We start from the raw sequence: 14221 nt of genomic DNA, 5'->3' as shown, positions 1-14221 counted from the left end.
TCTGGGGGAAAAGTTTCCCATGATGATAAGACATATATGTTTTCAACAAATAAATGAAATGGAATGGGGGTGGGTGTGGAAGAGAAGGTTCAGGAAGCCCATCTCAGCTCGGGCAGACTCTCGGAACCAGTGAGCTCTGTGTGGCATGTGTGACATTCACGTGAAAGGGGCAGCTGTTCCTGGATGAAATACAAGATTTTGTCTAACCTGTTTCTGGATTCTTCTGTCATCGTGAGAGAAGCAAGTACACCCTGGACCTCGATCCAGGCTTCTCTGGATTAACAGGATTGGAGGGAGAGGCATGCAGAAGGGGATACTAAGAGTCTGAAGAGGACTGGGCACTCCTGGTCTGCTGATTCCTGGGAGATGCTGAGGTCTTGCACCATAGGACAGTTTACATTCACCAAATGCAATTAAAATTTGAATATTTTCTTTTTCAACATTTCGCCTCTAATTTTGTTGCTGTTCCCCAACACTGAGTGACAGTGATCTCTTCCAAGCAGATCACTCAACTGGTCTTATCATTAGAGATCTAGCTTCCACTGTACGCTCTTCTTCTTTTTTTTTTTTTTTTTTTGTGGTACACGGGCCTCTCACTGTTGTGGCCTCTCCCATTGCGGAGCACACGCTCCGGACGCGAAGGCTCAGCGGCCATGGCTCACGGGCCCAGTCGCTCCGCAGCATGTGGGATCTTCCCGGACCGGAGCACGAACCCGTGTCCCCTGCATCGGCAGGCGGACTCTCAACCACTGTGCCACCAGGGAAGCCCAAGAGGTTTATATTTTTTATCTTTTCTTTTTAATTATGAGATAGTCCCTAAAATGGAACATTTTTCACAAGTCACTTTCAAGGCATGTAAACAGCTGCCTTCTAAACTATCCTAGCAGAAATTAGCATGACGATTTGTGAAACAGATTAAAAACTTCCACAGATGTTTCACGGTAATTGTTAAGCACGAAGGACTGCATCACTGATTTGAGAGGTGCAGAAAACACCTTCTAAATTATATAGATTTGAGGTGAAGCGATCACTTTTCCCACTGATAATTAAATCCCAATATAGCTTGGTATCACATCTTTGAATCACAAACAAGGTTTTGGAAAACCACATTTTAGTGACATAAGACAGATCTCCTGTAGTACTAAAAATGAATGCCACTCAGTAGATAGAAACATTTCTGGCAGATCAGAGGCAGAGAGCAAAAACGCCCTGCACATCACAGCACACCAGGGGTTGATGCATGCTTGTTATGGGCCCAGCATGAGCACATCCCATCTGTCAACAGACCATTTCTTCCAGAACTATCAGAGAACTGGTGATACTGGGAGTCCTCGTTTCTTGGGAAACACACCCTTCCTTTGGATAGCTATCCTATCATGGGCTGCTGTAGCACCCCCCTGCCCCATTTTGTGAGTAGCTCCATTTCACCAGTTTCAATTCCAACCATCATATCCAAATTCCCTAGCTTAATGTTATTAAGGCTGCATGTAAAACTCTGTCTTCTTTTAACGACCATGTAAGAAATTGAAAAAAAACAGAGTCCTTGAGCAGGCTGATTTGGATTGCAGGATCTGACAATATGAGAAGTAACACACTTGATACTCTTGATATTCTCAGGCTTTGGGTTGAGAAATACATGCAGGTCCACTGAAGAAACAAGGCAGAAATATACTAGATATTTGCATGAACCACTTGGGAACAGTATTTGCACTTGGGAAGAGTAGTTATTGAAACAGGTAATAGAGAGTAATGTCCAAATGGCCAAAGTACTGCCTACCATGACAGAGAAGACAACTTTCTGAACTACATTCTTTGGCATGTAGTAGCAGATCAGCTATCAGAGTTCTGCTCAATAATCCCAGAAATGGATGGAGTCATCTGAGATGCTTTTTACAGGTTCAAAATCAGAAAAATGACATATGAGCAAAGACATAGAGGTGATGATGGTGGAGAACAAATATTTAGACTTCTTAGCTCTAAGGTCTTTACTATTATTTATTATTGTGTAGCGCTTCATTGGATACAGCCACAAGGAGGTCAAATTAGCACCATTATCAAGACTGAAAAAAACCTTTGTTTCATAAATTCATTAGTGTTTCAATCGTGTCAGGATGAGAATTAATTAGAGTAAGTAAGTATATCAAACATGTACAGCAGAAGTCAGAAAACAGCAATATAGGAACATGAAAATCTAGGTACCAAAAGAATATTTTAGAGTGATTTTCTCTAGATAGGATTATTGGAGGGGTTTTTAAACTGTTTTTCTCTACCACATTTTCTTATTATATTTTTACAATAAACATGCTTTCCTTTTGTAATAATTCAAAAGCAATAACATTTATTTTGAATTTCATGCAAAGCAATGTTGGCATATATATTTATTCTGTATCAAGTCAGAGATACTGCTTAATTCTAGTTTCTTAGCTGCACATGGATTATACGAAATACATTAAGAAAGCAGCATTAGTCGGTCATCACTCTGAAAAATTCAAGTATTACATCGTTTCCACAGTTGATAACTATAAGCAATCTCTTTCAAACAAGGAACATAATGTCGGCCGTAAGATTTCCAGATAAACAAAGCGTCCTGAACTTAGCTCCTGACTGCCAAGAAACCCTGCCCACACACAGACAGAAAAGTGAATATAATTTCTAGTCAGCTCCTTTGTCGGGAGAAACCTAAAAGAGATCCTAGTGTTCTGGGAATTCAGTCTCTGCAAGTCTTAAATGTTAGGACAAGAAAGACAGAAGAAATCAGTCAAGATGAGCTACATATAAAAGCGAGGAACGCAATGAAGAATGTTTACTAAGTGTTGCTGATGGATGTTCAACAAATCACACTCTATTACCATGCTACATTTTCATTTCTAATTCATATGTCTCTTTTTCCACTAGACAAATAGGGAAGCAGGTGAAAAGGCTCATAAAACAAAATCTGAACATCAACCAAAACATTTATGTATAAATGTTACCCGCATTATACCAAATCAGATAGATGTTTATTTCCTGTTTTATTAAATGATTCACAATGTAGTCTATTATTTGTCCTTCTTGATATTATGACCCACAAATAATATCCAGGTGTCAACACTGTTATGTATATCAAAACTGACTGTTGCGAGCTCTTCTGTCTCCTAAGGGGATGATTTCTTCTGGTGAGGAACTTGGCTCTATACTGCTTGCTTCCACTTACGGAGGCAAGTGAGGAAGAGAGAGGAAAGACTGAAATTCAAAACCTCTGCCAGTCCTTCCGTGGGACTTCAGAGTGGGGTCCAGGGTAGGTGACTCTTTGCTTGTCAGAGAACATCAGTGACATTGTGGACCAAGAAAATGATGCTGGGAAAACAAGGATCAGGGAGATGCCAGAAGAGTCTAAAGGGAGAAACATGGTGGGAGACTGGAATCCACAGAGAAATGTGGCCAGTGAGAAATCCCCAGGGCACACTGTTTGAAGAGCTTATTACAATTAGAATGTCCAGTATTCAATTCTAAGTTGTTTATGTTTTTGCAATTGAACCCCTTACCCACACTGTTCAAAACTTCAATTTTGCTGTACACAAATGCTTGGGGTGGTCCGAAGAAAATCAAGAGAAAGAGATGAATTTGAACCCAGGTTGACATAGAACAAAGGAAAGAAGAGAGTCACCAGCCATGAATGTGAATGAGCATAAGTATCATGGAAGCAAGAACCCTGAGCCACAAATGTTCATGGGAGTTGAAACCCAGTAAACTCACAGGAATTTGGGGGGATCAATGGAGCTTCCCCATGAAAGATGGAATTTGAGACTTGACTTACTTTTATGTAAATCTCTAAGAGAGTGAGTTTAGCCTATATATAGGACATAATGACCAAATTTCAAAATATTACATTAGACATATTGCAAATACTCTATAATGTGAAGTCTAGGGCAGCATTAGTAAAACTATACACAGGTTTTTGTATCACATGAAAGAGCCCCAGTTATTTTAATAGAGGTATTTAATAAATCAATCACAAATGTTTTTTTCTCTATTGGTTTTGTTAAACTTTTTACCAAATGGGCAATACCACTTCAACAATAACCTTCCCAAATAGGTTCAGAATTCTCCTTTAGATAACAGTAAAAAAAAAATTCTCAGAATGGTTGAAATATACTTATAAAATACATATGCATCATTCAAGGATGAAGGAGATTGTCTGAGGGGAGGATGTGGAATTCATATATGGAAAACACCCATAGAGAAATCTTCAAATCCTTCAAAGGCTGGTCCAGGCTTACCTTTACATAGTGAATCAGATGCTCTACTTCATTCACTTTGTAGGTCTCCAATCCTAGCTCCTTGGATAATCTTAAGATACGATTCTGAGTTGGGCCAACATAAGATCCTCCAAGGTCCACATATTTAACTTTTTGGTTCTGTTTTCCCATGGAAAAAAAAAATAAATATATGTGAAAATGTTATTTGTAAGATTAAAAAAAAGACAGCCCTGAAATAAGCAAATTGGCATTTCATAGGTTCTAGACACACCTTGAGGTGTATCCATAGTAAACTGGATTCTGTTAGCAACTCTACTTCAGTCATGCAACTTAACAGTTATTGAATCATTCCTTAATGTAAAGCAAAATTGATTGACCTTGAAATAGGCAAGAGACTTCTGAACCCCATCATTCTCAATACATACCACAACGTGCTTTGGGTTTTAGTGGCTTAGATTTGTAAGCTGTGAATTATTGATGAATTTCTCTTTACTTAGTACCTCAGGCTAATTCTGAGGCACCTAATACTAGAGGAAAAGTGAGAAAGGAAATGACCACTTCTTTTTTTTTCATTGAAGTATAGTTGATTTACAATGTTTCAGGTGTATAGCAAAGTGATTCAGTTTTTTATATATGTATATATGTGTATATATACATATATATATTCTTTTTCAGATTCTTTTCCATTATAGGTTATTACAAAATGTTTAATATAGTTCCCTGTGCTATACAGTAGGTCCTTGTTGGTTATCTATGTTATATATGGTAGAGTGTATCTGTTAATCCCAAACTCCTAATTTATCCCTCCCCCCTCTATCTCCTTTGGTAACCATAAATTTGTCTTCTACGTTTGTGAGTCTATTTCTGTTCTGTAAGTTCATTTGTATCATTGTTTTAAGATTCTGCATATAAGTGATATTATATGATATTTGTCTTTCTTTGTGTGACTTTCTTCACCTAGTATGATAAACTCTAAGTCCATCCAGGAGATGACCACTTCTTTTGTGGTTTGCTCATCCAGACATTTGAAAGATAGCATTAGGGAATATTTGGTCCTAATTCAAACCTTTGAAACTGCTCTTACGTTCAGTAGCAAGTTTTCTATATGGTTATGAATTAGCTTCACTTGAAACAACTAAGGACCAACCTTTGAAAAAGAGTGACTAGAAAAACTCCCTATGTTTGAACATGTCCAAACATAACTGGATTCCTAATAATCAGGGACACCAGAGCAGGTCCTCCTTTTCTGTTTTTGTTTGTTGACTATATAGTTCTCCGACTAAAAAAAAAAGGAACATACATTTCACAAGGGCAGTGGTCTTTGTTTTATTCACTAATGTATTTCAAACACCTAATTATTGGTGCAATCATTTATTGAGCAGGTGCCAAGTATCATGAGGCGAGAAAAAGGACAGAAGAAAAGGATTGAAAAGGAAGCAAATTGAGAGGCTGTGGAGAGTAATTTTCACTCTCTTAAAAAGAGTCAAATGAAGTTCAAGACTTTCAGAAAGAAACAAGAAACTCAGCTTCAGTGTCACGTTTCTCCAGCCCATCATTATTGTCTTACCCTGATGGTGTAAGTCCTGCCTCCCACACGGTCCCGGGCTTCCAGAACAATCACATTCAGGCCAGAGTCATGCAGGAGTTTGGCTGCTGCCATACCTAGGAGAAAATACAAGAAAAAATCAGAATCAAACACTTTACAGGGACTCCAGATCAGCTCCTCATGTTAACAGCCAATGAGAAAAGTCCATGTTAGCTCATACACATGGCTTATCATCATGCTCAAGTTATTCAACTTACAGGTGGCTAGGGTTTCTCAACAGAGACCCAGAGTCCAAGCCTGGGAAACCCACTGCTATTTCTAGAAAGAATAAAAGGGATTTCATTTTTGGTAAAGGTCTCAAATCTTAGAAACTTCTTTGGTCACTATATCAAAATGTCTATCTTTAAAGACTAAATTACATGATTATGTGTCTGACAACATGAAAGAAAACACAAAGCCACACAAAAGAGAAATGTATAAGCCCCAGCAGACACAGGACAAAATGGAGCCACTGACTCCATTCTCAAGGCAAATCTGAAAATCTGGTAAATTGGGGAGTGGGGGGGTAGAGTCGGCCTTCAAAACATGTGAAAGGACCTGTGAAAGGACCTAAGCTTTACTATTAAAACCGAACTTTTAGAAGTTGATGTAAAGTTTCAAAACCAAGGACATAAGATTCAACCCACTTAATTGTCCTAATTCCCCATATGATCCATCACCGAAGAATGAAATGACTCCATTCATTCATTCATTCATTTAATTATTCATGTAGTCAAAAATATTTATTGTATGCCTACTACATTCCCACCATCATGAGTTCAACTTAAAAAAGAAAAAAGTTTTATTGAGGTACATTTACATACAATAAACCTTACCCAATGAGTTCAGTGAGTTTTGATAAAGTATAAAGCTTAGCGTAGAGTTCGAATATGTAGTTTTTGGTATAAGTACATCCTGAATGTAGTTTTTTACCTCACAAATCTTAAAATTCTGTATCTTTAACTTACAGAGTTTTGTAAGAGTTTTCTCAGACAAGAGAACTCTGGTGCTCTTACCACAATGAACTGAATTTGCTCAGTTCCAAACACCTTACTTGTTTGCTTTATGAGACCAAACAAAATCAAGGAAATGACTAGATGCTGTGCCTTACAGATAAATGAAACAGTTTCTATCCCATCTTTTAAAAATAATAGTTCTGGGACTTGTAGATCACACTATTGTGAAAAAAATGATTCCCATAAAAATAGCTAATATTCATATAGTGCTCACAACATTTGAGATGCTAGTCTAAGTGTTTTAATGTATATTTTTAATGCTGTGAGAATTCAGTGAATTCAGTGAAAGGTACTATTGATATTCCCATTTTATGGCTGGGGAAACTGAAGCACAAAGTGTCCAAAGTCCCATAACGAGTCAGCAGCAGAGCCGGGCAGTTTCGTTCCAGTGTCCGTTTCTATAACCACTACGAGTATTGCTTTTCACGGGGCCTCAGAGCCATCCTTTCCATAGATCGCATCTCTCAATTTTTGCTTCAGGGAGAGATTACATTTCAAAAGATACTTTTCACTTTGTTTGGACCAATGTGTTTTTAAAACACATTTGTAGGGACCTCCCTGGTGGTCCAGTGGGTAAGACTCTGCACTCCCAATGCAGGGGGCCCGGGTTCCATCCCTGATTGGGGAACTAGATACCACATGCATGCCGCAACTAAGAAGTCCGCATGCCACAGCAACGATACCACGTGTCACAACTAAGACCCAGAGCAGCCACAATAAATAAATAAATACTTAAACATTAAATAAGTAGAATATTCTAAAAAAAACCACACACACTTGTATCTTGTGGTTTGATAAGAATCCATGGAACATAAGATATGAGCCTACTATAAAAGCCACAATGAAAAGCCGAGGCTTCATTCGCCCTCTCTGAGCTGCCCTAAAAGAAGAAACCTTTTCTTTTCTTTTTAAAGAGGCTGATGTGGGGCTTCCCTGGTGGCACGGTGGTTGAGAATCCACCTGCCAATGCAGGGGACATGGATTCGAGCCCTGGTCCGGGAAGATCCCACATGCCGTGGAGCAACTAAGCCCATGCGCCACAACTACTGAGCCTGCACTCTAGAGCCCGTGAGCCACAACTACTGAGCCCACACACCACAGCTACTGAGCCTGCACTCTAGAGCCCATGCTCCGCAACAAGAGAAGCCACCGCCATGAGAGCTCGCACACCGAAACGAAGAGCAGCCCCCACTCGCCACAACTAGAGAAAGCCTGTGCGCAGCAACGAAGACCCAACGCAGCCAAAAATAAATAAATAAATTAAATTAATTAAAAAATAAATAAAGAGGCTGATGTGAAATTTCATTATTTGAGTTAATCCATCTTCCGATCCCTGTCCTTGGGTGCAAGGCCGGGACTTCCAGTTGGTGGTGGGGTGATGGTGCCGCAGTCCACAGCCCCGCGAGCAATGTGCACAAGCACTGCAGAACCCTAATTTAGAAATACAGGGCTTGGATTTTTAACTCCAGTTTCCTAATTTTACCTTTATAAGGAAAAAACAAAGAGAGAGAGAAAACCTTTCTGTTTAGAGTCAAAATTGCAGACGATTCAATGCTGTTTCTCTTATCAAGCATCAGTTCAACAAATGAAATATGAAATAACATTCAGCCTTAGTAACAGGTGCTATCATGGAATTCAGATACCCTTGCTGAGCATGTTGAGGCTTAAACAAAAGGGCTCAGAACGAAACACAACATCACTCATATACACTAGCGTTTTATATTCCATAAAAGGTACTACTGGGTAAGTGCAGTTACCCAATAATATCTGATGCTAAACAGAAACATTTACTAAAACAAGCCAGGGTCTTATCAAATCATTGAATAGAGTTCTTTATGCTCATGTGCCTTAAAAAGGCATAAACAGAAATTACAAAAATATCTTTAAATAGGGCAATACGAGAATATGTTGTTAGAAATACCTCACAACTTGTCTCACGCATGCTTGTTGGATATCAACTGACAAAAACTGATTTGAAAAATAATGGACGCAAATACCAATGGCTTAAGAAAGTCCCTGCAAGTTTAGAAGGAGGGAATTTTAGGAAACTGAAGAAGAAACTGAGGAGTTGGAGTCTGGCCCGGAGCTGATTAAGATTGTTAAGATGTATAAACAACAAGGTCCTACTGTATAGCACAGAGAACTATATTAAATATCCTATGATAAACCATAATGGAAAAGAATATTAAAAAAAGAATGTATATATATGTATAACGGAATCACTCTGGTGGACAGCAGAAATTAACACAACATTCCAAATCAACACAACATTCTAAATCGACTATACTTCAATAAAACTTTTTTATAAATAAAATAAAAAAAGTTTGTTAAGATCTCAAGGGATTCCTTAGTGATGACTGGCAAAAGGACTAATGGTTTGATTGATCAAAGAATAAGCAAACAACTAAGAATCCAGAAATGCTCCAGCTTACAACAGGGTTGTTTCCCAAGAGTTCATGTTTATGTCAGTCATTTGGAACTCTTTTTTTAAATAAATTTATCTATCTGTTTATTTTTGGCTGAGTTGGGTCTTTGTTGCTGGGCGAGGGCTTTCTCTAGTTGTGGCGAGCGGGGGCCACTCTCCCTTGCGGTGCGTGGGCTTCTCGTTGCGGTGGCTTCTCTTGTTGCAGAGCACGGGCTCTAGGCGTGCGGGCTTCAGTAGTTGTGGCACGTGGGCTCAGTAGTTGTGGCTTGCAGGCTCCAGAGTGCAGGCTGAGTAGTTGTGGCACATGGGCTTAGCTGCTCCTCGGCATTTGGGATCTTCCCGGTCCAGGGCTCAAACCCGTGTCCCCTGCATTGGCAGGGGGATTCCTAACCACTGCGCCACCAGGGGAGCCCCATTTGGAACTTTTAACACATTTTATCATAGAACAAAAATATGAGAGATGGTACATTCACTGGGAAGTCTGGGAATTTTAAAATGCAATACTATTGTGAAAAAAAATCATAAAGTAGCAGAATTACATTTGCCCTAAGAACACTAGACAATGTAATTGGCACAGTTGAAACAGGCAATCATTTCCTGACACAATGGAATAACGGCTAAAAAAAAAAAAACCCCACAGTAATAGCAGCCACCATCATAAAGCATTGAGGATTGCTTTGCTGTGTGAAGAAATAACATTTCATACATAACGCTCATCGGATTTTCACCACAGTGCTGAGAGTTATTATCATCCTCATTTTAAAAAGAAAAAAATGGAGGTTTGCAGACATTCACTGACTTGCCGTAGATTATACAATTAGTAAGTGGCAGGGTCAGGGTTCAGCCCCAAACCTGAACTCTTAGCCACCACCCATGGACCAAAAAGGAAATGTTAAAAATGCAGTCATCTATACACTGATTGATGCAAAGTGTCTTAAAACATTCTGCTTTCCATCTAAATAGAAGAATCTTAAAATATCAATTTTTCTCTTAAACAGATATTTAATTTTTGCAACTAATTTAGAAACAAGCTTATAATGACTTCGTACTTTTAAAAAGCTAATTAAACTTGAGTTTAACATGCAGGATCAGTTACTATTTCACAGTGATCATTTGGCAACTTCAGAGGCAGCCCCTATGTGTCCCTGACAGGCCCTTGATAAGATCATCTCATTTGTTACCTCTAAATGGTGTAGGATCCGTAGTATTTTGGCTCAGGGAGTCTCCTTTGGATGAATAAGCATAGCATGGCGCACCTTACTAATGGTAGACTAAAGCCTAATGCCATGAAATGATCAAAATATTTCATCTCCCTTCCCAGGTAATTCACTTGGAAAATGTTTCATCAAAGTGATGACTATTTCAATTAAATTATTTGGATACTTCAATTTGGATTAGAAACTCAAATTATTTAAAATACCTAAACATCAGTGGTTTGCAGCTTTATTAACATTCTATGCTTCCAGTTTTGTGCCACGGAAAAGGGCCGAAGAGTAACATACTGTAGGAGACTGAAAAGTACACAGTGCAGGTAACAGAGGGGTTTCTTCTTGCTTTGTCGATATGTCTCATGTCCTTCCTATCAAAACCTGGTATTTAACAGAATTTGTCAGCATTTTCAAATGCAAAGTTAATTGTTTTGAAAACATTATGAATCATCAGTACTTCAATATTACATGAGGACTTTTTCTCAGTTTTAAGATACCAAAAAAAAGTATCATGTTAACCGAAACTGAGAAAAAAAATTCACTGTACCTCAAAGCATCTCTACCCTTATAACACTGGTAAACCATATAAGCACTCCCTCAGGAAGGATAAAAGCCAAAAGTATGCAAATAGCCCTCATCACCTGTCACTTCTGACAAAGCAAATTGGTTTTATGAGAAAATTCTAGAAACAACCAAGTGACCTTCTGATCAAAGAACTGGAATTCTTTGATGTCTCTACAGAGAATGCCTTTTCAGTTACTTAACACAAACACGCACACACAAACAAAAGGGTCTGGGGTAAAAAGAAAAATATCACCAATGTGAGATTAAATTCATTAAAGAAAAGCAGCATTTGTAGGTAGAATTCAGATGCTGATTGTTGAACTCTTCAACACAGAGTAGAGGCAGGTAAAGATATCACTGAAAACAGGAACATTTTGAGCACTGACTGCATGCCAGTTTCTATTCCAAGTGTTTTACATATAAGAATTTATTTATCCTCCTAACAACTCTATGAAGTGGGCAGATGTAAAAAGAGAAGCACAGAGAGGTCAAGTAATATACCCAAGGTCACACAGCTGGCCAATGGCAGAGCCAGTATTCAAATCCAGGCACTCTGACTCCAGATAACAAACATGGCCAGCAGCCTTTACTAAAGGTGAAACACTGAAAGCCTTCCATAGAACATCATGAACCACATAATCATCAGGGTCACTGCTAGCACATTCCATACCTTTGTGTAAATGACAAGAAGGTGTTACAGGGAAGAACAAAATCTGACTACATGCTGGATCTGTTTCTTTTACTTTAACCTTTGCTTCCCATTGCTTTTGTTCACTAAAAGGATACTGTCTATACATAATGGCCTGCACCTCAGGGAACCCTGCCCCTCTCCGTGAATGTTAAACCAAAGTGCCTTTGTTCAGGGAAACATCCTGACCCCACCCACGTGTGAATGCCTGCAAGAAAGAAATTAACACATCCCCTCCCTGAGGCTGCCCATTCCAGGTGATATTTGCAAATGGCCTTTTACCTTACTTCCTCACCTCCTCCCCCTCTTTGTTCTATAAAAGAAACTGGCATCCAGACCCCATAAGATGGTTCTTTTGAGACACTAGCTGGCCATCTTCTTGGTTTGCTGGCTTTCTGAGTAAAATCTCTATTCCCTGCCTCAACACCTTGTCTCCCGTTATTGGCCAGTTGAGCGGTGAGCAGAGCGAGCTTGGACTCGGTAACAAAGGCACACACTCCTGGCAGGTGAATTTCAAAAAGGCATCCTTTCTCTGGGTGAATGCAGCTCACATCGGTGCTTGGCTAGCAGAGTGTGGGCTGGACTACAACCCCCTCTTTCACGGCATCAGCCTGAACAGCTTATGCCGTGGCCTTGAAACTCAGAAAACTTATTTCCTGAATGATAAGAATTTAATTATCTAGTCTTTGTGTCCTCGATGCTAGTACACAGTTGGCACTTACATGTTTGTTGAGTGTATTCATTTAATACCCTGCAGCAAAGATGACACTTAGTCAAGAAATAAATGGCTGAAATGGTGTCTATATAAACATAATATATTTAATATAGTATAGGAAACTAAAATATTGACACACGTTGAAACTGATTTCTTCTCGTCACACCGGAAATGGTAAAGGGATACCCTTGACTTTTTCAAAGAAAAGGAGCTGGAAAGAAAGCCGGCTAACCAATTATAATAACCGCCTTATATTTGTACAGCACTACAGTTTCCAATATTCACACACATTAAGTTCTTAACAATAAGCCTTTGAGGCTCTCATTGTTATTCCTATTTTTCAGATTAGAAAATGGAGTCTGGGAGAGGTTCAAGAGCTTGCTCAGCGTTACTGTGTGTTCTTCATTAGTCACATTACTTCCTGTAACATACAAAGGCCAATGTTGTTAAAAAACAATTCTCAAAGCATGCCGAGTTTTAAAAATAGAATGTTTAATTAACTTCTTGGAAAGACTATGTTGATAAAAACCACCTGGAGTCTGTCAGTGCCCAAAACCCTGGGACCAAGACATTTACAGGGAGATCTGAAGACATTTAGAGTCTCGCAGTGCCCTCTAGGATACCGCCATTGAACTACTCATTAAGAGGTGCTTTGGCCAAACAGTTCCTCCTCATTCCAGGCTAACTCCTCTTTCCTGAGAACGCACCGATCACAACTTTCTTGAAAACTGAAACAACACATGATATAAACCAAACATATCAATGTGTATGTACCATCACTTTGATCACTGAGAAGCAAAGTCTAGAATTACGTTATTCACATCTTGCCCCCAGATAGGAAAAAGACTCCAAGCCCTCTTGGAAGCCCTTTGCTCTGTTTTCTCTTAGACAGTCAAAATATACAACACAAGAACAAATGGCAATAGCTTCTAAAATAAAGGAGACCTTTACTGAAGCCTCAGGCCGTGGGATGATTTATGCTCTTGAAAAGGAGAAAAAAACATCAAGCTTTCATGAGTTGCCATAGAAACCTTTCTCCAGATGCGGCTGCTTCTGAGATACTACAATGACATTGCCTTCCAAGGCCTTTCAGAATACATTTAAAACCATAAAAATTGTTTCATCACGCTTTACATGTAAATTACTGCATTTCCCTAAAATGTCAGCAATCATAATGAGCCTCGTTTCATAGCCAAGCTCTTGTCTTTGTCGTGTGAAAGGAGTGGGTTCTCTTTCGTGTATTATAATCATGGTACACAAAATTTGTTTCTGCTTGACCTCAATATGGTCTCCCATGAAAAAAGGAGGCAAACCCAGAAATTACAGCCTTGTCTTTCCCAAATTTGTGTGTTATAGTCTTCATTTTTAAAATTGTTATATAAAACTAATCGTTTAATTCACCTTTTGGAAATTCAATGGAACATATATAAATAAACACACACTCCTTTAAGAATACTGTTTTTTAAATATCGAAAATAATCATATGATGCCAGTCAAGTTTCCTTGACTGTGATTTAAGGGTGAAATATCTCATTGCCCTCCTATGTATTACCAACATGATTTTTATTTATTTTACCAACATGATTTTTAGAATCACAAACATCTTTAAGGTAGAATATAAAATAGGAGAGATACCATTCCCCCTTTGGCTCACCCACTCCCTAGATCTTAGTCTCTGAAAGAGCTGGGTGTTACAAATGCCCAGAAGAGGGTCACAGGCCTGCTGTAGAATACTTTGAACACTTCTTCATTTCAACATCTCCTTTCACCAAAAATGAGATG

The 14221-nt window shown here is 38.9% G+C and overlaps 1 protein-coding gene across 1 annotated transcript in view; it reads right to left on the bottom strand.

The window, feature by feature from the left end:
• The window catches only part of MAOB (monoamine oxidase B), a 101976-nt gene that overhangs the window by 57619 nt on the left and 30136 nt on the right, over nt 1-14221 (bottom strand). The window contains exons 2-3 of the mRNA XM_081221761.1: nt 5806-5900; nt 4260-4397 (exon numbers count right to left, since the gene is read on the bottom strand). Coding sequence (XP_081077887.1) covers nt 4260-4397; nt 5806-5900 — 233 coding nt within the window. The remainder of the gene's footprint in view (nt 1-4259; nt 4398-5805; nt 5901-14221) is intronic.

Source organism: Mesoplodon bidens (assembly GCF_964165515.1).
Source record: "Mesoplodon bidens genome assembly, chromosome: X".
Taxonomy (NCBI): domain Eukaryota; kingdom Metazoa; phylum Chordata; class Mammalia; order Artiodactyla; family Ziphiidae; genus Mesoplodon; species Mesoplodon bidens.
The sequence above is the reverse complement of the archived record's forward strand: the minus strand, read 5'-3'. Positions and strand labels throughout refer to the sequence as shown.